Source organism: Aquarana catesbeiana, linkage group LG04 (assembly GCF_042186555.1).
Source record: "Aquarana catesbeiana isolate 2022-GZ linkage group LG04, ASM4218655v1, whole genome shotgun sequence".
Taxonomy (NCBI): Eukaryota; Metazoa; Chordata; class Amphibia; order Anura; family Ranidae; genus Aquarana; species Aquarana catesbeiana.
The window spans coordinates 563,135,146-563,163,138 of NC_133327.1; the positions used below are offsets into that span (position 1 = coordinate 563,135,146).

The 27,993-nt window shown below is 44.1% G+C and overlaps 1 protein-coding gene across 1 annotated transcript in view; it reads left to right on the forward strand.

The window, feature by feature from the left end:
* The first annotated feature begins 271 nt into the window (after positions 1-271).
* The window catches only part of MIS18A (MIS18 kinetochore protein A), a 31,699-nt gene continuing 3,977 nt past the window's right edge, over positions 272-27,993 (forward strand). The window contains exons 1-4 of the mRNA XM_073628019.1: positions 272-523; positions 10,867-10,933; positions 25,405-25,527; positions 25,608-25,704. Of these exons, the coding sequence (XP_073484120.1) occupies positions 289-523; positions 10,867-10,933; positions 25,405-25,527; positions 25,608-25,704 (522 nt within the window). The 5' untranslated portion in view covers positions 272-288. The remainder of the gene's footprint in view (positions 524-10,866; positions 10,934-25,404; positions 25,528-25,607; positions 25,705-27,993) is intronic.

The following is a 27,993-nucleotide window of genomic DNA, read 5'->3' on the forward strand; positions in this document are numbered from 1 at the left end:
TGCTCTCTGAAGATCTGCATTCAGATCGTTCTTCAAAGACCAACATTAGTGTGAACGAGCCCATACACAAGTGTGAATGATGTCTAAGTTATACTTTACTGCACACTACTATTACTAGGAAGTTTCTGTATTGGTGCTAGGCAACGTAGAGACTATAACTCTTGGGAAGCTTTATTTACTTCTTATGGATTGGTTGGTCGTCACAACCCGTCCAATCACACACTATGTCCACACTACCAAGAACATTTGTCGTCACCGACTCTCCGTACAGGAAAGACAGGCGGTCACATGACACAAGAGCATGTGACTTGCCAGAGCGATCACGTGACTGAGGCGTCATTGTTACCGCGAAGTAAGAACGGTGGTGGGCGGAGGATGGAGTTGCCGTCGTTCACATTCGGTAATCTGAGACCGGAGGCCGAAGACTTCACGGTGTTCATGTGCGGGAAGTGCCGGCTCCCTCTGGGGGACTCCTCGGACTGGGACGGCCGTGTGTGCGCAGACGGGGTCTTCCATCTGAAAGGTGGGGGACATGAGAGGCTTCATACTTCTCTATGGCAGTCTGTCTGTTTAACCTCTTCCCTGCTGCGGATATTGTTTCCACTTTTTGTACACGTGTTAAAATCCTGATTTATTTTATTTTATTTTTTTGTGCGTGGTTTGTTTTATTTATTTTAGTTAAAATTACTATTAACCCCCCAAATAGTGTATGTATTTTGTAAAAGCAGAGACCCCAGAGAATAAAATGGTGACTGCTGCAATTTTGCATGTGGTATGATATTTGTGCAGCAGTCTATCAATTGAAAATTTTCAGGAAAAAATACATTAAAATGAATATTCGTGCAGACATATACCGACTTTTTGGGAAAATATAAATATATAGATAGATACCAAACATGCCCAGTCTTAACCTCTTGGTGAGCGTCAGGTGTAGCTAAAAGTGATGCACCTGTACATCACTGCCTACTTCTGGGCCCACAAATGCATGCCCCCCACTCAGCACCGGCTTTGATTGTACACAGTGGGAGCTTGTCAGCCAATGATTCACGGCTGGGACCTGCCGATCGGCTGTGTCCAATCACAGCCTAGGGCTCTGTGTTGGTAAACAATACAGAGCTCTGTACACAGGGAAAGATCTGTCACTTTCTCACCAGTACAAAAGCATGAGAAGCAGCGCACACTATACATTGTTAGGCACCCATTTAACCCCTTGATTGAGCTAGGTATTAACCCCTTCCCAGCCAGTGTTATTAGTACAGTGACAGTGTATAGTATTATCACTGAGCACTGTATTATCTACTTCAGTGTTTTTCAACTCTAGTCCTCAAGGCGCCCCAACAGGTCATGTTTTCAGGCTTTCCATTATTTTGCACAGGTGATTTGATCAGTTTCACTGCCTTAGTAATTACCACAGCTCTTTCATCTGAGGGAAATCCTGAAAACATGACCTGTTGGTGCGCCTTGAGGACTGGAGTTGAGAAACACTGATCTACTTCAATACAGGACACCTTTACCAACTTCCTGCCCAGGCCAATTTTCAGCTTTTAAGCCCTGTCGCACTTTAAATGACAATTGTGCGGTTGTGTAACCCTGTACCCAAACGACTTTGATCATTTTGTTCACACAGCTAAAGCTTTCTTTTGGTGGCATTTAATCACCACTGGGTTTTTGATTTTTTGCTAAATGAAAAAAGACCGCAAATTCTCCTTGTTTGTTATAAAACTTTGCTAAATAATAATCTTTTTTCATGAATTTAGGCCAAAATGTATTCTCTACATTTCTTAGGTGAAAATAGCCCAAATCAATGTATATTATTTAATCTGTGGGAAAGTTATAGTCCACAAACTCTGGTATAATACAGGATCTGAAAATTTGACCAGAGCCTGTGGAGTGGGCACTTGGAGAACACAGGACAGGAAGTTTCCTCCCGCTCCACAGGCTGCACAGAGGCTCATACTGTGAAGGTGAAATACCTCCTTGTGGGGTGAATAATAGCGGTGAGTGCGTTTCTTATGGGGCTCTGTTCTCCCACAAGCACAGAACAATTTGAAGGAGCACATTGTCACTTTATTGGACTTTTTTTTTATACACCAGGGTTTAAGGACGGCATATGCATATTTCTGAACCCAGTTTCACAGCAACAATATACACCAGCCATATATGTTGGATTTTTTTGCACAGAAATGTCACTTTGAATTGCAGTTTTTGCACAGGATTGTGTTTTTTTCACTTTGTTTTCATTTGAACATAACAATATGTATTATAAGCGGTTAGGAAGTTTACACAGGATTTTTTTTTTTTTTTTTGTGAATATACAAATATTTATTTTCTGCACTTTTATTGTCACTTTTTGCACTAAATGCAACCGTGACACACACCCCTCAAGTATTTAGAGGTTGTAGGTCACCTCTTAATAGGAGCAGCGCCATACCTTTCGCCTCTTTTTCATATTTCTTTTAGATTTACATTAGGGTGAATTTATTGATAGAGGCTGCAGCTCCTAATTTTTCATTTTCACCATAAGCGCGGGGGTCTAATAATTTTTTCACAATTGAGTGATCAAAGGCCGCTCATCACTCAGTTCTCCAGTCCACTCTGAGCACCGAGTGATGACTGTCAGTCTCTGGCTCACTGCTTTGCCTCCTCCAGTGCTCACTGGTGCGTTTTACTGTAGAGGGGGTGGGCGCGTCGTGGCTGGCTCAGGTTCTCTCCGGCACACTTAGGCTGGATTCACACCTATGCATTTTTAGTACTTTTTGCATTTTGTAGATTTGAACTACAGAAAGTGTACCATAGGAAACAATGTTAAATGTACTGTAGAGCAAATATGCAAAAAGCACTAAAACTGCATAGGTGTGAATCCAGCCTTAGGGGCTGAGCCGCAAATCGGGCCGCCAGAAAGGTATGTATACAGCATCTCCTTTTTAGCAGGTTTATTTTACCTTCCACCCTGGAGTGACAGGAAATATAAAGAGGTACTCCGGACATACTTTAAAAAAAAACAAACATATATCTATCTAGCCACTGCACAGCTGATGCAGAATATAATGCTAGTTTTAGAAGTAGACAAAGAGAAATAATTATCCTGCTCCACAGTCCCACTGCAGCTGTTGGTCTGTTTTCCTGATTGCTGGAATTTGGGCAGCCACTCCTACTTCATCCTACATACTGCAAGACCAGCTGAGGCTGCTGACTGCGTTGAGAGTTGTCAGTGAGAGGGGCAGTGATATGACCAACCTGAGACCAGCAAGGAAAGCAGTTTTGAAGGACTGGTTGCTGCATTTGGAACTATTGTTGTGGGACTGTGAGGTAATGTATTAGATCAGTGGTCACCAACCCTGTTCTCAGGGCCCACTAACAGGCCAGGTTTGCAAGATAACTGAAATACATCACAGGTGATATCATTTGCTGTTCAGTGATTGCAGTATTCTAGTCTGCATCTCCCCAAGGTAATACATAAAACCTGGCCTGTTAGTGGGCCCTCAGGACAGGGTTGATGGCCAGTGTATTAGATCATTCACTAGTAAAACCAGCATTATATTTTTCATCAGATTCAAACCCAATTTGGATTACGTTACATGTGTTGTGAAATGTATTTGCTGTTAGTATATCTTTCCCCAGCTTTCACCCACAGTGACCTAGATGAGGGTGGTGTTATCTATCTTTGACAAGATCTAGAGAGTAGCGCAAATCTTGCTGAGAAGGTGCTCCCAGCACTGCGGCTTGGTGTTGGCACCACTCCCAGGGGAGCATGACATCACCCCCTGCACTACCAAAGCCACAAAAAGGATGAGCATATTTTATAATTTTTTATTTTTTTTATTTTTATACAGTATCTCACAAAAGTGAATGCACCCCTCACATTTTTGTAAATATTTTATTATATCTTTTCATGTGACAACCCTGAAGAAATGACACTTTGCTACAATGTAAAGTAGTGAGTGTACAGCTGGTTTAACAGTGTAAATTTGCGGTCCCCTCAAAATAACTCCACACACAGCCATTAATGTCTAAACTGCTGGCAACAAAAGTGAGTACACCACTAAGTGAAAATGCCCAAATTGGGCCCAATTAGCCATTTTCTCTCCCTGGTGTTATGTGACTCGTTTTAGTGTTACAAGGTCTCAGGTGTGAATGTGGAGCAGGTGTGTTAAATTTGGTGTTATCGCTCTCACTCTCTTACTGGTCGCTGGAGGTTCAACATGGCACCTCATGGCAAAGAACTCTCTGAGGATCTGAAAAAAAGAATTGTTGCTTTACATAAAGATGGCCTAGTCTATAAGAAGATTGCCAAGACCCTAAAACTGTGCTGCAGCACGGTGGCCAAGACCATACAGCGGTTTTCAGGACAGGTTCCACGCAGAATAGGCCTCGCCATGGTCAACCAAAGAAGTTGAGTGCATGTGCTCAGCGTCAAATCCAGAGGTTGTCTTTGGGAAATGGACATATGAGTGCTGCCAGCATTGCTGCAGAGGTTGAAGGGGTGGGGGGTCAGCCTGTCAGTGGTAATACCATACGCATTTGGTTCATATGGTGTCAAGCGTGTGTGGTGGCAATCAGGGAGCAGTACAAAGACAAGTGTGTCTTGTCTACAGTCAAGCATGGTGGTGGGAGTGTCATGGTCTGGGGCTGCATGAGTGCTGCCGGGACTGGGGAGCTACAGTTCATTGAGGGAACCATAAATGCCAACATGTACTGTGACATACTGAAGCAGAGCATGATCCCCCTCCCTTCAGAGACTGTGCTGCCGGGCAGTATTCCAACATAACGACCCTAAACACACCTCCAAGATGACCACTGCCTTGCTAAAGAAGCTGAGAGTAAAGGTGATGGACTGGCCAAGCATGTCTCCAGACCTAAACCCTATTGAGCATCTGGGGAGCGCAAGGTCTCTAACATCAGCTCCGTGATGTCGTCATGGAGGAGTGGAAGAGCACTCCACTGGCAACCTGTGAAGCTCTGGTGAACTCCATGCCCAAGAGGGTTAAGGCAGTGCTGGAAAATAATGGTGGCCACACAAAATATTTACCCATTGGGCCCAATTTGGACATTTTCACTTAGGGGTGTACTCACTTTTGTTGCCAGCGATTTAGACATTGATGGCTGTGAGTTATTTTGAGGGGACAGCAAATTAACACTGTTATACAAGCTGTACGCTCACTACGCTACATTGTAGCAAAGCGTCATTTCTTCAGTGTTGTCACATGAAAAGATCTAATAAAATATTTACAAAAAATGTGAGCCCTCTCCTCCCTCGTTAGTACCGCAGTTTCCCCCGCTGTGCTATTGTTTGGACAGGGGGTCTTTTGCAAAGATTAAACTCTAATGAATGTTTATAATGCACAAGACTATAAATATTGTTATGTCGAGTAAGTAGATGCTCTACATGTCACGTTTTCAAATTGCTCATGCTCGTGGTATGGCAACAAGCTATGGTACGTAAACATCTCCATAGGTGACATTTTAAAAGCCTTTATAGGTTACCACTTTAGAGGTGGTCTGGTGCTAAAATTGTTGCTCTTGCAATAATGTTCATGGCGATACTTCACACTTGTGCTACAAACATGGTTTACACGTGTTTGAGACCGAAGTATACCTTCACCTTTGAATGCAAGCACAGGGGAGATGGGGGCACTTTAAACTTTTAAAATTTTATTTTTACACTGTCTTTTTAATATTTCCTATTGCTATCGCAATGAATGTAAACATCCCTTGTGATAGAAATAAGCAATGAGGGGTCCTCTTTACGAAGAGATCTTCCGCTACCTGTAAAAGTGATCCAGAGGCTAGTTCGCCACTGATTCGCTTTTACTTTGTTTAGCATCGCTGGCTGAAAAAAGAGATACCATTGTTATGGCTCTAGCTGCAGCCATAGTCCTGGTATAACCAATGAAACCCAGGGACGCCCTTGGGCAGGAAATGGTTAAATCGGCTAAAACGCCCCATGTGCAGCAAAACAAAAGGTGTTTAATGCTTATCTATCTATCTATTAGGGCTGCAACTAACGATTATTTTCATAATCTATTAGTTGGCCGATTATTGTTTCGATTAATCTGTTAATCACCTTAAAAGTGTGGTGTATAATTTAGTTAATATGTAAAGTTTTTTTAATAAAAGGCAATTTTATTCTTAAATATCTCTATGCAGTGGTAAATATAAATAACCAACTATATGATTAGGGAGAAAAATCTCTAATCTGCTCTAATAACAGACAGAAGAGATATACTGTATATACTATTAGAGGAGAGATATACTGTATATACTATTAAAGGGTGAATCTGGTAAATATCATCAAACTCGGAGATCAATTTTTATTTTTTAAAAAACAGTGTCTTCCTTCAAAAAAAATGTCATTTTAAGAATGTTCGTTCTATTTTCTAATCATTAGTGGGGTCAAACCAACGATCATTTTCAACCACAGTGACGGGAAAATTTGGAAATAATAGAAAACTTCTTGGTCTAAGGAATTTTCAGACAGTGTATGTGGTTTTCTTTCAGAAATTACATTCATTTTAAGAACAGAATGTTAACAGAATGTTAAAAACAAGTGAAAATTTCAAACATTCTTTCATTCAGCAAATGTACAAAGATTTTTTGTATGAATATTCAAAATAGGCTGAAAATTGATCCGTGTGGCCAGCATAAGGCTTTTTTTTTTTTTTGGCCAATTTGTTGGGCAGATTAAAAAACACAAATTGTTGCAAAAATGCATTACATGCATTTCTGCAGCTTCTCCATTGAAGTATATTGAACCAAAACAGCACCGTTTTGCGTTAAAAGTCCCTGACCCTTTCCAAATACGCAGCAGCTGAAAAAAGCATAGATGTGAACGTGTCCAATAGGAAACCATATAAATGAACTGTAGTGCGTTTCTGCAAAAAAACACATAGATGTGATGCAGGTCTAAAACGTTAGTAACATATTAGGGTTAAAAAAACTAAAATGAGCCCTTTATAGTACAAAAAAAGCAGATAATCACTACTGTAAGGGGTTCTTTTTTTACTATAGAACTGTGAAAATAATATTTACAGTAGTGAGTATTTGCTCTTTTTGTACTATAAAGGGCTCATTTGAAAAAAAAAAAAAAAAATTATATATATATAATTATTATTATTATTATTATTATTATTATTCATTTTTTTTTTTTTATAATATTTAATTGGGCTTTAAATCTTTATGCTGTGTTTCATTTAGGTGAAGAAGTGGGGGGGGATGTCAACGGCTGCTTTAAAGAACTACAGGCAAAGCTCATTTGGCTGTACTACTCCTGTGGATCACACCTCCTTTGACCCGTTTTCAGCTGAAGCCTGCTGTTGGCTGACGTCACTGAGCCGGTCCAGGCTCGGGAAAGGTTGCGACAATATGGTCTAGATCCACCCACATGCCCTGACCGTCAGCCAGCTCAGCTTCTCAGCAAGTCGCTGAGAGCCTGAGCTAGCCAATCCTGCCCCCTGCACAGCCCAGTGCTCCAATGGGGTGGGGGTGGGGGGGTGGGGGCAAGGCTGGACAGAGCAGAGAGCCAGGGACTGACTGTCACCAAATCTCTGCTCACGGAGAACTGAGCGATCGGCGGTGTTTCATCGCTCAGTTCTCAAATCTTGGAGCTGGTGGGGGACAGATGCTGCATCCACCTAGGTAGTAAGTATGATTCCCCAAAAAAAATTATTAAAAAAATTTGCCAAACTTCTCTTTTAACACGTTACAGCTTGTAGAAATATTTTACTGATTAGATTTAGATATACTTTAACCACTTCCATACCACAGGTCGTCATATGACGTCCTTGGATTTCAGTGGAGTTATCTGAATGATGCCTGCAGCTACAGGCATCATTCAGATGTCGTTTTTTTTAAAACCGGTGTTTCTGAGCACAATAACGGTCATAGCGGCTTTTCAGTCGCATGATCGTTCTTAGCGGCAACGGGAGGGGACGCCCCCTCCCGCCGCCCTCCGGTGCTTCTTCAGCACTCCCGTCCAATCGGGACCTGGGGAACGAATTTGCCGGCACCGTAAGAGAGGCATAGAGATTTCCGAGGGACAGATAGCCCCTGGCAATGTCTATGATCCTCGGAGGCCTGAGCGTGACGTTATGACGTCAAGTCCGGGCTGCACAAGTAATTAAAGCCCAGATCTCGGCTAGAAAAGCATCAGGTCATCAATTTATTTATTTTATTTTTTTTATCTGATGCTTTCCAGCCTCGAGGAGAGATGTGGGGTCCTATAGACCCCACATCTCTCCATAAAGAGGACTTGTCACGCCCCATTGCTATTACAAGGGATGTTTACATCCCTTGTAATAGGAATAAAAGTGATCGAAGTGTCAAAAACCAAAAAAAAAAAAAAAAAAATTGAGTGCCCCATCCCCTTAAGCTTGCATGCAGAAGCGAACGCATATGTAAACAACCTGCAGACCACACATGTGAGGTATGACTGCGAACGTTAGAGCTAGAGCAATAATTTTAGCCCTTGACCTCCTCTGTGACTCTTAACTGGGTAACCTGTAAAACATTTTAAATGGTCACCTATGGAGATTTTTAAGTACCGAAGTTTGACGCCATACCACGAGTGTGTGCAATTTTAAAGCATGACATGTGGGGTATCTGTTTACTCAGCATAACATCTGTCACATTATACCAAAAAAAATGGGCTAACTTTACTGAGTTTTTATTTATTTTATTCGTGAAAATGTTTTATTTCCAAAACAATTGCGTTTGAAAAATTACCATGTGACAACAAAGGTTGCGATGACTGCCATTTTATTCCCTAGGGTGTCTGCTAAAAAAATATGGGGGTTCTAAGTAATTTTATAGCAGAAAAAATATGATTTTTACATGTGGGACAAGAGTGTCAGATTTCACGCGGTATGGAAGTGCTTAAAATGTCTCTATACGGAGCAAAAATAAATGTAACCAATGTGGCAGCTAAAGAACTGACGGTTGCTATACCAGCGCTATCTGCTGCCAGATGCAAATACTGACTTTGAGATGGCGGAGTACACTCCGTGTATGACTGTGCTCAGACTTAGTTATTGTCTGCTGAGAAAAGTCTAATCTTTTGCTAGATACCATCTTTCTTTCTTTTTTACTCATTCATGGTTCATACTATGTCACTGCTGATCTGGTCTTTTTTACTGCAGCTATCTGGATCAGCCTTTTTTCAGTCTGCTTTAGAGGCCATACCCAGACCCCATGGGACTTCTGCAGAGACACTGGAGCTAGCCTGGAAAGTAATGGATGGGTGTTGGACTGTGAATTGTGACACTTTCTAGACTGGCATGTAGTAGTAAAGTTAGTTGTTGACTGTTTTCCAGGTCCAGAGCTGTGAGGTAACCCAGTGCATGACCCTGTTTATGAAGATTCTCTTTGTAAGTAGGGGGTGCAGGTTGAGTACCAGGAGATACCGCATTACTAGGACCTTTTGGGTGCATTTTCAGCATTTGTTACCTCAACACTTCATGTTCCTGATATGTGCCTGCTGTACCATGTACTTGTATAAGAAAGTATCCTGTTCCCTTTTTATTGCTTCCTTTTGTGTGAAATCCTTGGTGTTCCTGCCAGTCCCTATGCTTTCCTATTAAAAACTGACCACGCTAAGCAGGAGAGCACATTGTGATCAGTTCTCTAGCTGTGCTGGGAACTCTGTATGCTTTCCTCCAATGATCAGACTTGTCCCGATACGCCCCCTGCTTCACAGCCATTCACTTGGAAGCTCAGTGTTCTGCTGCTTCTCCTCCTTGCTGAAGACAAATGGACTAAGGACATGGAACTGGAACCATGTCCTGTGGTCTGATGATACTAAGATAAACTTATTTGGTTCAGATGGTGTCAGGCATGTGTGGTGGCAACCAGGTGAGGAGTACAAAGACAAGTGTACAGTTAAGCATGGTGATAGGAGTGTCATGGTCTGGGGCCTGCAATGAGTGCTGCTGGCACTGGGGAGCTAAAGTTCATTGAAGGAACCATGAACGCCAACATGTACTGTGACATACTGAAGCAGAGCATGATCCCCCTCCCTTCGGATATTGAGCCGCAGGGCAGTATTCCAACATAATGACCCCAAACACACCTTCAAGACGACCACTGCCTTGCTAAAGAAGCTGAGGGTAAAGGTGATGGACTGGTCAAGCATGTCTCCAGACCTAAACCCTATTGAGCATCTGTGGGGCATCCTCAGGGGGAAGGTGGAGGAGCGTAAGGTCTCCAACATCGAGCAGCTCTGTGATTTCGTCGTGGACTAGGACTCCAGTGGCAACCAGGAGAAGCTCTGGTGAACTCCATGCCCAAGAGGGTTAAGGCAGTGCTGGAAAATAATGGCAGCCACACAAAATATTTACACTTTGGGCCCAATTTGGACGCCTTCACTTAGGGGTGTATTTGTTGCCAGCGGTTTAGAAAATAATGGCTGTGTGTTGAGTTATTTTGAGGGAACAGCAAATTTACAAGCTGTACACTCACTACTTTACATTGTAGCAAAGTATAATTTCTTCAGTGTTGTCACATGAAAAGTTATATTTACAAAAATGTGAGGGGTGTACTCACTTTTGTGAGATAATGTGTGTAAATCATCCAAAAATCAGGGAGGGTCCTGCCATGTCAGACCAGGGAATGAGGGGTTATATAAATGGTAGAAAATATTGAGTGGGTTAAAGCCAAAGCTTGAAGAAAAAGCCTTGATTTTTGCTTTTGAAGCATATGATGAAAGGATTGTTTCTAGTTTTGTGGTGAACAGGAATCTGCCATCATTCAGCCTAACTAAAGCCAATTAAAAAAAAAAAAAAATTAGATTGTGTGACTATATTGTCTGATTCAAAATCACAGCTTATGATGGCATCTGACGTGCTTATTGTGTCTAATATTTTCTTTCTGCAGCCGTTTCAGATAATGTTTGCTTTGAAAACGAGCCAGTCATATCCAGTTATCCCAATGAAACAGGCTGGTAAGTGTCTGGACACATAAGAGAAGTTCTAATTGAAACTGTATTTGTCAAAACTGCAGTTTAGGTAAAGTAGCATATTCTGGTCTTGTGTATGGGATAATGTTCCCAGAGTAGGACTGGCTGTCACGTCTCAGAAGATGAGGTTGAAAAGTTTGGGTGTAAAAGAATGATTAACTAGCAAAATCATAGATCAACTTTATGCACTAATGGGCTTCTATTTAGTAACCCATAGCTACCAGCCAGAGACTTATCTTGTAAAGGCCTAACCTTTTATCAGCACGAGGTCTGGTTCCTTTGGCTTGCTGCTTTAGGAGAACCTGCACTTTGCCTATGTGGTGGAAAGCAGAAGGTTTATTTTAATATAGCTACACTTGCAGGACATACTCACTATACCATCACATTGCCACCTGCTCATCATCCAGAGAGAAAAGTGCTTATGAGTATAGAGAAAGCATTTGGCTCGCTGCCCTGCTTCTCCCACTGCTGTTGTTTTGATCTGATGATGTGGTGGGGGCAGGAGAGTCCTCAGTAGTTCTGGGAAGCAGTTAAATATTTAAAGTATAACAAAAGGCAAAACTTTAATTTTTTAGTTTTGGATAGAGTGGAGAGGGATTAGAATGCCTGTCAGTTTTTAATGTTGTCTGTAGCCCCATTAACCTCCCTGGCGGTTTTCCCGAGTGTGGCTCGGGGTTAAAATTCAGTACCATTAGCGGTAACCCCGAGCCACACTCGGGATCGCATTGCAGGATCCTGGGGCGGCGTTACTTACCTTGTCCCCGGGATCCTGCGATGTCCCCCGCAGTGTCCGAGGGCTCCGTCCTCCTCCGAAGCCTCTCCGTGCCAGGCTCCGTTCCCTGCGAGCGGCGCGACGCACGGGGGCGGAGCCTGGCGGCAAATTCAAAAAACTGTCAAAATCATAACACATACAGTACTGTAATCTTACAGATTACAGTACTGTATGAAATGATTTCACATCCCTTTTGTCCCCAGTGCTCTGGCCCATGCCCTGCATGCAGTTTTACATGATATACACTGTTCTTTCTGCCTGGAAACTGGAGATTGTCCATAGCAACCAAAAAGTGTCCCTTTATGTCAAAAGTGGCTTTAGACCAGCTAGAAAACAGCGATAGTAAATTAGAACACTTGCAGAATTGAGCGATAGTGAATTGTGGGGAAATTTATTTTATTACTATTTTTTTAAATTTTTTTTAATTATTTATTTTTATTTATTATATTATAATTTATGTTTTTGTGTTTCAAACTTTATCATACCCGGGATATCTACTAGACTCTGGTTTGGACAGATTTAAGTGTGTTATTGTTAAGATTTACAGACCTACAATATAAAACGCCAAATTTCCATGCAAAATAATTGTACCGCTTTCAGCACCTAAAATCCGAAATAATCATACCGCCAGGGAGGTTAAGGAGGTTCATCCTCTCGAATTGTCCTGTTTACCACTATTATTGAAAGTAAGCCATAGTTCTATCATGGTCATAGCTCAGGTGGTAGGGTGGGTGTTTATAGTCATGCTTGACCCCTTTTTCTGAGCCTATAATGTTGGCCTGAAGTAAGACCCATCGGTTGTTTGCCCTTTTCTTGGCATATAGTGGGAACCTGTATTGCTATATGGGACTCTTTACAGTTAACCACATGGGGGGGGGGGGGGGGTTGCCTATAGTTTTACTTTAAGACACAAGTCCATCCAGTTCAACAAACAGAAAAAACATTGTCCTAAACCTAAAGTTCACCCAGAGGAAGGCAAAAAAACCCCAGTAAAGCATGATCCATTTTGCTCTGGGGGAGGGGGGGGGGGATCAATTTTACCTAATACATATAAGCGTCCAGTTATAGTAGGTGCATATAGGAAATATCCCCGTCCTTTTTTTTTTTTTTTTTTTTTTTTAGAGCCAAAATTAGCTCTTGAGGTAATTTATTCCACATTTTCACAGCTCTTACTGTGAAGAAGCCTTTCTGTATTTGGAGGTTAAATCTCTATTTCTTATCGCACATCACGGGACACAGAACCATAGTAGTTACTATGTAAGTTATAGGCCATCTTCAGGTGATGGACACTGGCACGCCCTAAGACAAAAAGTGCACTCGCTATATAACCCCTCCCACTACTGGGAGTATCTGTTTTTTTTTCGCCAGTTTCCAAGGTGTTGGTTATGAGTAAAGATGTGCTGTGCTGAGCTCCAATGGAGCAATCCTTTCTGGGGTTAGCCGTGCAGCCGGATCTATTCAAAGTGTCTTTTTGGCTGAATTGAATTGTACCCGGGCCTGGTATCTGAAGAAGCGAGCTCTTGCCTATAACGCTTCTCTTTTTAGAGAGCTGGACCCCGGGATCCAGTACTTTTTGGTAGTAAGGCCATAAAGTTTTACTGGCGGTGGTGCTAACACAGGTCCAGGATTGTGGGTTTCCTCGATGATCCCCAGCTCCTGAAAGTTTAACGGAACCCACCATGAAGGGTGAAGATTGGGTCTGTTGGTTTACCACAGAAAACCCTGCGGCAGGAAAGGCTAATGGAGTTTTCTAAGAAATTTTCAAAATGTTCTTATGTCTCCTTTTAATTTTGTAAATGTCATCATGCCTATGTGTCACCACTGGGGGCTGTATAGAGCACTCACTGTCTCATGCTTCTCAGAAACCTCACGATGTGTCCAGGAAACAGCAGTTTTTTCTCTTCCTCCGGCCGACAGCAGACCTCCGGTAGGTCTGGGGGGGGGGGTTACCGCCCACCAGACGCCTCCCTGTGCTGTTTTTTTTTTTTTTTTTCTTCCCCTCTTCCTGGGGAAGGAGCACTTCAAAAAAAAAATTTTTTTGACATGAACGGCACACCGCTCAGCAGCTTCCAGGCCCCCACTTCGCCATTACTGCCTCTCTCCAGCTGATCCCATGGGATCAGAGCTTGCGCGGGAAAAACTCCTTTTTGAAAGAAAAAGGAAGGGCCGTAGATGTGTGGGCGGGGCTTAGCACTGCGTTGGCGTCCTCCAACGCCCAGCGCGGGAAGGTATGTTTTTTAAAGGGCACTATTGTTGCTGGTGCAAGCTGCGGAGGGACACGAAAGCAAAGGTGGCATGTAAGAGGTTTTGGTAACGCAGGCATTCCTTTTGACACATTTACTATTGCATCAGGCTGAGCATTAATAGCAGCAGCAGAGCTGAACTATTGCTCCAGCAGTGGATGCATTCCTTCTGGTAGTGCCTCTGCTTTGTGCATCAGGCTATGGTCGGAAAGGGGGGTTAAAAACACCTCTGAAAGGGGCTCTAGAAGGACTGTAGTCACACGGCAGCCTAGAACCATCTCAAAGATGGCATCCTCCCCTGAGAGTAATATGGCTGGTCAGAGTGAGCCATCAGAAGGGGCAAGTGTTGCAGCTGCTCTTAACACTGCAGCCCCTGTGTATATTACTAAGGAGGTTTTTTTTCTTCAGTCATTTTAAGTTTGGAGCAAAAAAATTGATGCTTTAATCGCATCTCAGAGTGGGACTAAGCGTAGCAGGTCCCTGTCCATTGCTCAGGACCCTCATACTGAGGAACAAGGGGCGAGAGATGACGAATTTCTCTCAAAGGACCAGGAAGAGGCTAATGTCTCCTCTTCCGAAGAACCTAATACGGAAGTTGAAAAATGCAGGTGTGGCTAGATAGTTATATCAGATACGGCACCTCATCCCAGAGTAATTGAATAACTAGTAGATAAAGGGACAGGGGATTATAGCGGTGCTAGAACAAGACATGTAACAATGCGAAAGAGATATAAAATTACAAATGTTTTATTTCACAAAATTTAATACATAGAAAAGACATTAAAATAAATAGCAGCAAAAAGCATATATATTGCGTGTGACCCAAGTGCAGTGGGGTGGGCCAGATGGAGACGGCCTTCGAAGCAAGGGCTCAGTTTCCTACATGTTTCGCCAAAGCATTGGCTTCCTCAGGGAACAAGAGCTTTTTGCAATATATAGGAATCTATGCATAGAGATACAAAAACATCATGTAAACAAACAAAAACATTGGAATATAAGCTGTTGTAGAATATTCCAATATTTAGTAATGTCTACAACAGCTTATATTCCATCTCTTGTCTCAGAGTGATATCGGTGGTCCCCTTGGAAGAGCAAGGATTAGGGTTTTACATGATGTTTTTGTATCTCTATGCATAGATTCTTATATATTGCAAAAAGCTCTTGTTCCCTGAGGAAGCCAATGCTTTGGCGAAACATGTAGGAAACTGAGCCCTTGCTTCGAAGGCCGTCTCCATCTGGCCCACCCCACTGCACTTGGGTCACACGCAATATATATGCTTTTTGCTGCTATTTATTTTAATGTCTTTTTTTCTATGTATTAAATTTTGTGAAATAAAACATTTGTAATTTTATATCTCTTTCGCATTGTTACATGTCTTGTTCTAGCACCGCTATAATCCCCTGTCCCTTTATCTACTAGTTATTCTAATACAGAAGTATCAGGTTTGCAGGAAAGGTTGTTGGTACAATCCCCTCACTGAATTGGTCCGCTCCACATTTTTACTGCCAGTAACGCAGTCAGTTGATGAGCCCACCTCTAGTTTTGGTTCACTAAAGCCCAGTGTTAATTTAGTCGACTAAAACATTTTAGTCGACTAAATGAATACTATTTTAGTCAACTAAAATACGACTAAAACTAAATTGCATTTACTGAAATGTACTGGAGATTTAGTCGACTAAATACGACTAAAACAATTGCAGAACACTAAAATGGGACAAAAACTAAAATTAACACTGCTAAAGCCTCCCCAATTTGTTCATGCCTTGCCTATCCATTAATGGCTAAGGAATCTAATGTATTCTGAGTGGGAGCACCCAGATTAAGTTTTTCCCTCCAAAAAAGTTTTCAAAACTTTATCCTATGGAGGAAGAGTTCTATAAGAAATTGGGAATTACAGCAATTGACTCTGCTATATCCTCTGTAAACAAAAACCTGACTTGTCCAGTAGACAATGCTCATGCTAAAGGATCCAACAGATAAGAAGTTGGAATTCCTTTTTAAAAACTATATTTCGCTCACAGGTTCAGTCATTCAGCCTGCGTTGGCAGCGACCGGCGTATCTCAGTCCTTTTAAAGGACCAGTTTATAGAGGTACTCAAGGTTATTCCTGATCATCAGGCCCAGGATTTGACCGATATATCAGAAGCATTGTGTTTTACGGTAGACGCTATGAAAGATTCTATTCTCCAGGCCTCATGGCTCATGCTAGGGCTGGTACATGTGCGTAGAATCCTATGGTTGAAAAATTGGTCAGACGAAGCGCCATGCAAAAAGCTCTTGGCCAGTTTCCCATTTCATGGTGAACGGTTATTTGGAGACTATCTGGATAAGTATATGCAAAGAATTTCTAATGGGAAAAGTTCCCTTTTACCAGTTAAGAAGAAGTTTAAGCATTTTTCTTTTAAACGTACTTCTTTTCCAGTGCCAGGGCATCAGCCTCCAGGCAGTCACGACGGCCGCCACCGTCAGGTTCACAAGGTAAACCTCAGGGTCAGTCCCAGGGCCAAAAGAGGACCTGGGGAGGAAACCCACAAAACAAAATACTAAAGCCTCCTTATGAAGGGGCGCCCCCGCTTGCTCAAGTTGGGGGAAGGCTTTTATAGTTTTCAAGGGTCTGGCAGGAGCAATGTCAAGACAGGTCGGTGGCTTCCTCAATTTCTCTAGGTTACAAACTGGAGTTACAAGAATTCCCGTCTCCTCGTTTTCTTAGTTTAAACGTTCCCAGAGATCCAGTGAAAAAGAAGTCCCTCTTTCTAGCTTTGGATCATCTCTTGTCTCAGAGTGATATCGGTGGTCCCCTTGGAAGAGCAAGGATTAGGGTTTTATTCAAACCTTTTCACGGTTCCAAAACCAAACGGGGATGTCAGACCCATTTTAGATCTCAAAGATCTAAACTGGTCTTTGAATATCCGTTCCTTTCGCATGGAGTCAATCCAATCATTAGTCTCCATCCTACAAGGGGGGAGAATTTCTGGTGTCAATCGACATCAAGGATGCTTATCTCCATGTACCAATTTTCCCCGCTCACTGGAAATTTCTACTCTTCGAGGTAGAAAATATTCATTTTCAGTTTGTAACTCTGCCTTTCGGTCTAGCTACTGCACCTCAAGTGTTTACAAAGGTCCTGGCTCCTCCTTTAGCCAGGTTAAGGACTCAAGGTATAACGATACTAGCCTGCTTAGATGATCTACTCTTGATAGATCAGTCAGTAACCCGCTTAAACGGAAGTTTGGTCACCGCAGTCAGCTACCTAGAATACCTAGGTTGGATTCTCAACCTAGAGAAATCCTGAAAGAAGGGAGAGTGGGAACAAGGGGACAGTGGCTGATGTTGGCCCCATAACATTCCCACCCTAAAATAGCTGGACTATACCGGTACAGATAAACAATAGTAAACAATTTGTATAAAAAGAGGGGTTTATTACAAAAAAGAAAATACATAGTATACTTAGTAAAATGCAAAACAGAAACTCAGGATTCCCCAAGGAATATCTGTTAGTGACAAGGTATAGAATGGTCTGGTTCTTGACTAGTTTCGCGATATTATCGCTTCCTCAGGAGGACCAATCTATAAAACAAATAATACAATGCAATACAAGCAGAGAGCATACATTGCACTACAAGTAATGATCATAAAAACAGAATGTGAAAAGAAAAATAACCACAAACATAATTACTGGTTTGGCTTACCCTATGATTGGGTGATCGTGTGCGGCAACGGGCCGCCTAATTGACTCTCCCCCGCGGAGGACAAGGGGGATAATGTAGAGCTCCCTAAAAAAGGCATAACACAAGGGGCCACATAAGTAGCTGGTTGAACGGTACGATAGATTTGGCCATTCACCTAGTGAGGGGGGTAGGGAAGGACAAGGGAGGAAAAAACAAGGGGGAGGAAGGAGAAAATAGAAATGGGGGGGGAGAGGGAAGGGAAAGGAAGGGGAAAGGGGGAGTGGAAAGGAAGAAGGAAGGGAGAAGGGGAGAGAGGGAAAAAGGATAAGGGGAATGGACATAGGGGGGGGGGGGGGGGGGCAGGAAAAAAGGGGGAAGGAACACCAATAAAGGTGGTCGGGGGGAAGAGGGAAAAGTTAAGGGGAGGGGGGGGGAGAGGGAGGATAAGGGACAGAGTAGGCTGAGACAAACAGTACACGGGGGAGGGGGGAACGAGGATTGAACAGCACCTTAGCTAGTAAATAAATGGGGCATATAATATAGCTCACCGCAGTGGTTAAACCAAAGGTAACAGAGATGCCAAACTACATGAAGACTTCCAATGGTGCGGTGGTCGGATGGCCCGTAGGGAGCAGGAAGGCTGACCGTGTCCAACCACTGGGGCATCAAAGAGGGTACAAGGTTTGGGGGCCCAACGCGGTGGGTGGATACCCACGGGGTTACATAGGAATCTGTCAGTAAAAGAGTATCAAATATAGCATAAGATACAGGATAGTATCCATGTGACGGTATCAGTGATAGATAACGTCGGGTAAAAGATAGTATCCAAGGTAAGAAAGCAGAAACCGTACCCATAGATGTCCGCCAGTGGGACACTGCAAGCCTCCCCTCCATCCCATCCCCACGTCAGCAGACCACTGTGGAGAGAGCTGTAATGCTCACTCACAGGCCCGAGAGCCCGTTAAGTAAGCTCCTCAACCCGGAGACGCCCACGACGCCGCCGTCCGGCTGCGTCTGACGTCACCGGGTCAGTTTCGCCGCACTGCGCAGGTGCGCGGCCGGCGCTACTGCGCAAGCGCGTTCGAGGCGAGACCGTGGGTAGGAAGCCCTGGGCTCGGCAAGGACAAGCAGGAGATGAACAGAGAAGAGTCATCTCTGCCAGGAGAAACACAAGCCCGCCGCTGTGGGAAGGCACAGGCAGCCGCGGACCGCACAGGACACCCAGGGATGACCAAACACATACAAATAAGACATTAAGCATCATGAAACATTGAATTGTATATAACAGTGTATGTAGGAAAGGTATGAGTGGCAATGTTAAATGCCACCATAACCATTACGGTATTGGTAAACACAAACGGGAATTAGTCCCCATAAATGGCTCTGGAAACAGAGGGGGACAGCATTGGCTACAGAGAGCCCATGTTGGAAGATGAGAACAGTTGATTGGGTAGGGCTTCCTATTGGTGAGTGGTGGGTCCTCCTTAAAACCATCAAGGAGATTGCAGTACTTGAGGCTGATCATAGATACAGCTCAGAACAAGGTGTTTTTGCCCCAGGAAAGGATCAGTTCCATAAAAGAACTGATTCAGTTGGTCAAAACAAAGAAGAGTCCTTCTATTCGACTTTGCATGAAGTTATTGGGAAAGATGGTGGCTTCTTTCGAGGCTGTTCCTTATGCGCAGTTTCATTCAAGACTGCTGCAAAACCGTATTCTATCAACTTGGAACTAGGTCCAAGCTCTGGACTTCGCAATGCGTTTATCCCCTGAAGTGCGTCACAGCCTCAGTTGGTGGTTGATATTCAGGAATCTTCAAAAAGGAAAATCCTTTCTGCCGGTTACCTGGAAGTTAGTAACAACAGATGCCAGCCTTCTGGGCTGGGGAGCAGTCCTGGAAGAAGCGTCTGTCCAAGGGAAATGGTCCAAATCAGCGAGGACCTTGTCCATCAATATTCTAGAGCAGGGATCCTCAAACTACGGCCCTCCAGCTGTTGCGGAACTACACATCCCATGAGGCATTGTAAAACTCTGACATTCACAGACATGGCTAGGCATGATGGGAACTGTAGTTCTTGAACAACTGGAGGGCCATAGTTTGAAGACCCTTGTTCTAGAGATTCGGGCAGTACGCCTGGCCCTAGAGGCCTGGACGCTTAGACTACAGAATTGTTCTGTCAGGATCCAATCCGACAATGCCACAGCAGTGGCCTATATCAATCATCAAGGAGACACGAGAAGTCTTGCAGCCCAGAGAGAGCTGAATCATATTCTATCTTGGGCAGAAATCAACATTCCTTGCCTATCTGCAATTTTCATTCCAGGAATAGAGAATTGGCAGGCAGACTACTTGAGTTGCCAACAATTGTTTCCAGGAGAATGGTCCCTTCACCTCGACATCTTTCTGTCAAAATGTCAGAAATGGGGAGTTCCTGACGTGGATCTGTTTGCATCCTGGTTCAACAACAAGATCAACAACTTTGTGTCAAGAGCAATGGATCCATTGGCATACGGAACAGATGCCTTGGTTTTTCCATGGGATCAGTTTTTAATGATCTATACGTTCCCTCCTGTTCTGCTTCCGCGCCTTCTTTGCAGGATCAAGCAAGAAGGGAAGGAGGTTATTCTTGTGGCCCAGGAGATCTTGGTTTGCCAAGATAATAAAGATGGTGGTAGGGGACCCTTGGACCCTACCACTGTGTCTAGACCTTCTCTCGCAAGGTCCGGTATTCCATCCTACCTTACAAACGCTAAATTTAACGGTTTGACTATTGAGACCCACATTCTGAAAGACGTGGGGTTTCAGCTTCAGTAGTTTCTACTTTGTTTACTGCTAGGAAGCCGGCCTCCAGAGTCATATACTATAGAGTCTGGAAGGCATATGTCTCCTGGTGTGAATCCAGGGGTTGGCACCCCAGGAAATATGTCATAGGTGGGATCCTTAAATTCCTACATATGGGATTATAAATGAACCTGGCCTCGAGTACAGTGGAACCTCGGATTACGAGCAGAATCCGTTCCAGGAGTATGCCCGTAATCCAATGTACTCGCATATCAAAGCGAGTTTTCCCATTGAAGTCAATGGAAAACAAAAATAATTAGTTCCGCATTGACTTCAATGGGATGCAATACCGCATGCGGCCAGTGGCGTGGGGCGCCGGAGAGCCTCGTAAACAGTCGAAAAGGCCTGAGGGACACTTAGGCGGACCTCGGAAAGACTCCGTTCACGAGCCTTTCCGAGGTTTGCTGAGGTCAGCCGAACTGTCCTTGGGCCTTTCCGTGCATTTCCGAACGGCGCCGATCGGCGACTTTCGGCTCCGGCGCCCCCTACCTCAGGCCAAAAGAGGTACTGCACACCGCTTTTAGCCTGAATCCTGCTCGTTTTGCAAGACAACACTCGCAAACTGAGTTAGGAGTTTTAGAAATACAGTGCTCTGTTTTCGAAACGCTCGTTAACCGTTACTCGCAAACCGAGGTTCCACTGTACTATCAAAGGCCAGGTGTCGGCCTTATTGGTATTTTTTCAACGACCTCTTGCTTCACACTCTCTGGTTCGTAACTTTATTCAGGGGGTAACACGGATTTATCCCGCAGTTAGGTCACCCCTGAACCCTTGGGACTAAAATTTTGTCCTGTCGGCTTTACAAAAACGTCCTTTTGAGCCAATACGAGATATTCCCTTGGTCCTCTTGACGAGGAAAAAAATTTTCTTGGTTACCATGTCTTCTGCAAGAAGAGTATCAGAGTTGGCTGCTCTTTTTTTGTAAAGAGCCATATTTGATTATTCATAAGGATAAGGTTGTATTGCGGCCTCATCCTAATTTTCTACCGAAGGTAGTGTCAGGTTTTCATTTAAACCAGGATATTGTTCTGCCTTAATTTTTTTCCAGAACCTCGTTCTGTGGAAGAAAGGTCACTACATTCTCTTGATGTGGTGAGAGCGGTCAAGGTATATTTAAAAGTGACCACTCAGATTCGTAAAAACATGTTTTGTTTGTGTTGCCAGACTGTCCTAAAAGAGGACAGGCAGCGTCGAAACCTACTATTTCTAAATGGATTCGTCAAGTGATTGTTCAAGCTTATGGTTTAAAGAGGAGAATTCCTCCTTTTCATATTAAAGCGCATTCCACCAGGGCTGATAGTGCTTCTTGGGCAGTGCATCACCAAGCCTTCATGGCTCAGATCTGCAAGGCCGCAACTTGGTCTTCAGTCCATACATTTACCAGATTCTATCAAGTAGATGTAAAAGGTCATGAGGATATTGCCTTTGGGCGCGGTGTACTGCAGACTGCAGTATGAGTCCTCTAGTCTCTTAGTGCCCTACTTTTGTTGTGCTTCCCTCCCTTCAGTTGGCATTGCTATGGGACATCCCACATAGTAACTACTATGGCTCTGTGTCCCGTGATGTACGATAAGAAAATAGGATTTTTATAACAGCTTACCTGTAAAATCCTTTTCTTTTGAAGTACATCACGGGACACAGAGGTCCTTCCCTTCTTTGGTATACACGTGTATTGCTTTGCTACGAAACTGAGGTACTCCCAGTAGTGGGAGTGGTTATATAAGGAGTGCCCTTTTTGTCTTAGGGTGTGCCAGTGTCCATCACCTGAAGGTGGCCTATAACCCTCATAGTAACTACTATGGCTCTGTGTCCTGTGATGTACTTCAAAGAAAAGGATTTTACAGGTAAGCTGTTATAAAAATCCTATTTCCTCCAGGCGTAAAGTGTGTGCCCTTGTCCTCTGTGATGACCTTAAAGTCAATAACTCGAACAAGTTCACTATATGGACCCTTTATGCATTTATACATGTTGATCATATCCCCTCTCAATCTCCTCTTTTTAAAGAGAGCATAAACTCTGTTCAGCTAATCTCTCCTCATAGCTTATCAGTTTTTTTGCCCTTCTCTGTACTTACTCCAGTTCTGCAATATCCTATTTTGTGAGCTGGTGCCCAAAACTCAACTGAACTCTAGTTTTGGCTGAGGCCCCAAAAGAATCTGATGGTTCAGTACAAAATTGCCAAAGATTATTTGCCTGAAGCGAAATAAATGTTGCAAGACATGGATCATCCCCCTACCAGCTGAGGTGGTTCCTGCCACTGGCTTGTATGCCCTCTAGTACAGGGGTCCCCAACCACCAGGCCGCGGCCCACTACCATGCTGTGGCCTCGCTCCGGGTGCGGCGGGGGGGTGGGTGGATCAGAGAGGCGGGCGGATAAGTGAAGCGGGCTGGCGAGCGGAGATGACATCACCTCTCTCCGCCCGCTCCACATCACCACTCTTCTGCCCTCACAGCCCAGGCCTCTTCAATGTTTGAGCTGCGGCGGGGAGCAGAGAGATGACATCTCTCACCGCCGGGAAGGAAGTTATTTTTGTTTTAATTTTACAGGTGACCTAGTGGGGTAAAGTGACCCTTTTATCCAAAAGGTCATGTAAAGCCCTGATGTACAAATGAGCAAAAATACTTTAATCTTTTCCCATACCTATTCTAAGCGCATTATGAAGGAGCATCTCACTGGTGACCTCATTCCAGTCCTTTCTCAACATATAAGCAATCTTCCAGTGTTACACAACATGTGCGGTACAGTAGATCTGGCGCTGCTGATCCTCCCTTTCTGTCTAGCTTGTGTAGTTGGTTATAAAAAGGTCAGCATTAATCTTGGTTATTAAAGTGACTCCTGTTTCTGCTTTTAAAGACTCTCACTAGGAGAGCAAACTGCTGCAGGTGAGAAGCTCAGTAAACGAGAGGTGGCTACGCATACCTGCTGCAAGCTTTCAGATTTTGTTTTTCATCTGTCAAATTGTAGGCTGTTCTGGCATTACTAATGTTTTGCCAATCCCATTCTTCCTTCTGTACATTCTTTTTGGAGGCTCCTCACATGAAGATTGAGCAAAAGGATGTGTATGGGCAGGGCGCAGCAGCAAGCTCTTGCACTTTTGGGTTTCGTTTGTTAATAAGGGCCTGACTTTGGGACAGAGCCATGTCCACCTGATATCCACATGTACAGGAAGAGCGCCTAGCTGTTATTTGAGAGAGCATGGTCATTGGATTTGTTCACTTTTGGAAAGGTGGAGTATTTACCTGGAATTAGATTTTGAGCCAGTTCACACCACATGCAGTCCAGTGTGTGTGGGTGTGGTTTTTTTTCTGCATAAAAAAAAAAAAAAAACGCATGGAAAGTAGGTTATGACTTTCAATGGCATAGTACACACCAGCACTTGCAGTTCCAGTACCAGGGAAAAAAAAACATGCTGCATTTTTCCTGCACTGGACTGTACTGGAACGCTGTAAAAAGCATCAAAAACACACTGGAACACACATGTCCTTAAGGTTAAGAAAAAAGAGGGGTAAAAAATGCACTGGACTGCATCAAAAATGCACTGGAACGCAACAAAAAAGTGCCAAAAAACGCGCATGCAGAAAAGCTTCTGGAACGCATCCGGACTGCATTTCTATAGTGTGAACTGGCCCTAAAGTAATTCTAAAGGTTGTAATTTAAAAGAAAAAAAGTCATACGTGCCTGGTCTATGGTTTTGCACAGAGCAGCCCTGATCCTCTTCTTTTTCCCCTGCTGGTGGTCCTGGCTCCTCCTCATCCCCGTCCGAGTGCCCCCAATAGCAAGCCTTTTGCTATGGGGACACTTGAGCCGGCTCGCTCCCATGCTGTGCTCTTGTTAATGGACATTTGTCTGTGCACACACAGCGCAGCTTGGCCCCATTCCCCACTCTCTCCTCATTGGCTCACTGGCTGTGATTGACAGCAGCAAGAGCCAATGGCTCCCTCTGCTGTGGGAGCCAATGGCTCCCTCTGCTGTGGGAGCCAATGGCTCCCTCTGCTGTGGGAGCCAATGGCTCCCTCTGCTGTGGGAGCCAATGGCTCCCTCTGCTGTGGGAGCCAATGGCTCCCTCTGCTGTGGGAGCCAATGGCTCCCTCTGCTGTGGGAGCCAATGGCTCCCTCTGCTGTGGGAGCCAATGGCTCCCTCTGCTGTGGGAGCCAATGGCTCCCTCTGCTGTGGGAGCCAATGGCTCCCTCTGCTGTGGGAGCCAATGGCTCCCTCTGCTGTGGGAGCCAATGGCTCCCTCTGCTGTGGGAGCCAATGGCTCCCTCTGCTGTGGGAGCCAATGGCTCCCTCTGCTGTGGGAGCCAATGGCTCCCTCTGCTGTGGGAGCCAATGGCTCCCTCTGCTGTGGGAGCCAATGGCTCCCTCTGCTGTGGGAGCCAATGGCTCCCTCTGCTGTGGGAGCCAATGGCTCCCTCTGCTGTGGGAGCCAATGGCTCCCTCTGCTGTGGGAGCCAATGGCTCCCTCTGCTGTGGGAGCCAATGGCTCCCTCTGCTGTGGGAGCCAATGGCTCCCTCTGCTGTGGGAGCCAATGGCTCCCTCTGCTGTGGGAGCCAATGGCTCCCTCTGCTGTGGGAGCCAATGGCTCCCTCTGCTGTGGGAGCCAGTGAGGAGAGAGAAGGAGACCTGAGAGAGCTGCTGCTCTCTTATGCACATTGCTGGATCGAGATGGGGCTCAGGTAAGTTAAAGATGGGCTAGGGAGCTTCACCCAGAAAGTTTCATGCATAGAATGCGTGAAGGTAAAAAACCACCTGCCTTTAGACTTCAACATCAGAGGCTCACATCTAATGAAAGGCAGTAGTGGGCACATTGTAGTGTGTGTCTGTTATTATTTTTCGGGACTTATACATTTAAAAGTGTAAAATGGGTGGTTTAATGATGCCATTCTTTCATAAACCTTTTCATGGATATTCTAATTTCTTAGCTATTAGTGTTTTTCAGATCTTGCAATGCAAAGGATGTATGTCACCTGTTGGAAGGATTTATTTGTCTACACCCAGAGGTCAGGACAGCAAGATTGACGTTTTCTCCTTAAATCTCTCTGCTGTCACAATGTAAGAGGAAATGGAGCCATACATGGTGTAACTAGTGATTCTTGTGTCTGCGTAACTAATGTAAAGTTTCACTGTATTAGGTATACACTTGGTTCTGCAAGAAAACAGGTACTATCGCCATGTGATGCGCCCGTCACACTGGAGAAGTGTCATATATTTGAAGATGAAATAAAAAAGGTAATGGAAAATCTGTTTTTGTTTATAAAAATGAAGGAAAAGGATCAGATTAGTAAGGCAACAATCATGTGCAATAACCCAAAGTAAGATGGGGTTTTTAATTTCTTGGAAATAAGATTAACCAAACCTGAATTTTGTTTGCTTTCAGATATAGTGAATTGCAATCGTTGCTAAATTGAAGCAGTAATAAACCCAAAACAAAACATTTATTGGATTGCGGCTCACCAATTCTTAGATGTGATGGTTGCATTTAGTGGTGTTATATTTTTTTTTTTTTTTTTTTGGCTTTTTTTTATTTCCACCTGAAAATCTGACCAGTAAGTCTGTGCTTTATAATGAACAGCCTTTATTTATGTAAAACCTTTATCCCAAAAGAAAAATGATTTGCTGTAACTGCTTGTAAAGTGTTAGCTGGAGTTTGGCTTTAATGTGTTGGTGTCTATTTTTTTTTAAATCTGCTTGCACATCTAGCACCCTCCCTTCCCCCAGACTGACGATGCTGTTGTCCATTGGTGCTCCTTCATCCAGAATGTGGGTGCACTAATACAGGAGATATGTTACAGGCCAGATCTCCATGTAAAAATGGGGAGAAAAAGGTCTAAGTAAAGAAAATGCAGCCACCACATCTGACTGGTAAGCCACAATAATATTACATTTTTGGGTTTAGTTCTGCTGTAAATATTAAATGAGAAGTACAGCCAAAGCCTGTTTGGCTGTACTTCTCCTGTGGATCACAGGAGTGCAGTCTGTTCAGCACTCCTGTGACCCAGTTTCAGCAGACAGCGTGCTGCTTCGCAGAGCCGGTCCAGGCTCTGCAAGATAGCGACAGTGGAGTCTGGATCCGCCCACATGCCTGGACCGGCACCCGGCTCAGGCTCTAAGTGAGCCGATGAGAGCCTGAGCCGGCCACTCCCACCCCTCCACAGCCCAGTGCTCCAGTGAGTGTGGGGGGGTAGGCAGAGCAGAGAGCTGTGAGAACAGAGTGATCGGCAGTGTTTGATAGCATGGCTCTCAGTGTAGGAGGTGCCAGGGGACAGATGGAGCATCGGAGCGATGCTGCATCCACCTTGTTAAAGTGGAAGTCCAGTCAAAAATTAAAATTTTTCTATTATATGTAAAATATCTTATCTTTTGACATTATTAATTTTTTGTATAGAGGTTTGTGTCACTTAGAAAGTCTAATCAAAGCCAGACAATCAGCTTCTTCCTGTTCTTCAGGGGCAACCTTACTTCCTTCTTTCTGAATTCTGCATAAGGGCCTCCCACTGACTGAAAATGTCCTTCTTTTCTACACGCCCCCACCCCCATCCCTCCTATCCTTTTTAGACAGACATGCCTAGACCTGCCCAGCTCCACCCCCATCCCTTCACTTTTTCGCAGATCTCCTCCTGTCTTTATTGCCCCGTTTTTGATAGCAGTAGAGAGAGATGGAGAGGCAGGCTTTGAAGGTATGTTCTGTTATATAGTTTACAATGCAAGATGGTGCAGATTTTCTACAGTGTACAACCACGTGATTTTCTGCATGGCACGGTGATGGGCACTGTGTGCATGGTGTGGCAAATGCACAGCTGAGGGAGCTACATATGAGTTTAAGGCTCAGTTTTCAGTAGTGCGACTTTGTGGCACATAAGGTCACATGGCAAGTCACAGCCCATTGATTTCAATGTCAACCGTTCCCACCTATGTGACTTTGAAAAGGTGCCTGCACTACTTTGATGCAACTTTTGATGAGACTTTGATCCAGAGTGTTAAATTGAATCAAAGATGCACTCAATCGCACTCTAAATTGCACTGCTTTGGAGTCACGCTAGTGGAAACGTAGCCTAAGGCTAAAGTGCGACTTTGGAGTGCAGCTTTGATCCAACTTTACACTCTCTGGATCAGTCACATCAAAGCATTGCAGGTACCTTTTTCAAAGTCGCTGATTTTCTAAGTCGCGTAGATGGGAACTGGTGCCATTGAAATCAATGGGCTGTGACTTGTCATGCGACTTTGTGTCCAAAGTCGCATGACAAGTTGCACTAGTATAAACAGAGCCTCATTGTGGTTGCCTGTACTATTATCATTGTAGACTGTGAGCTGAGACCCCAGAGCACTTCCAGCTACAATAACAGTGCCGCCGACCCCCCCCCCCCCCCCCCCCCCCCCAAAAAAAAACTGTGTCCAGCTCCCTTCACATCCTAGGTACAGCTATACTGTATATATGCGCACTGCACCCCCCCCCCCCCCTCCAAAGTGTGGATGGGACTTTTTATTGCTTAATTTTCTCATGAATTAGGATGTACAATG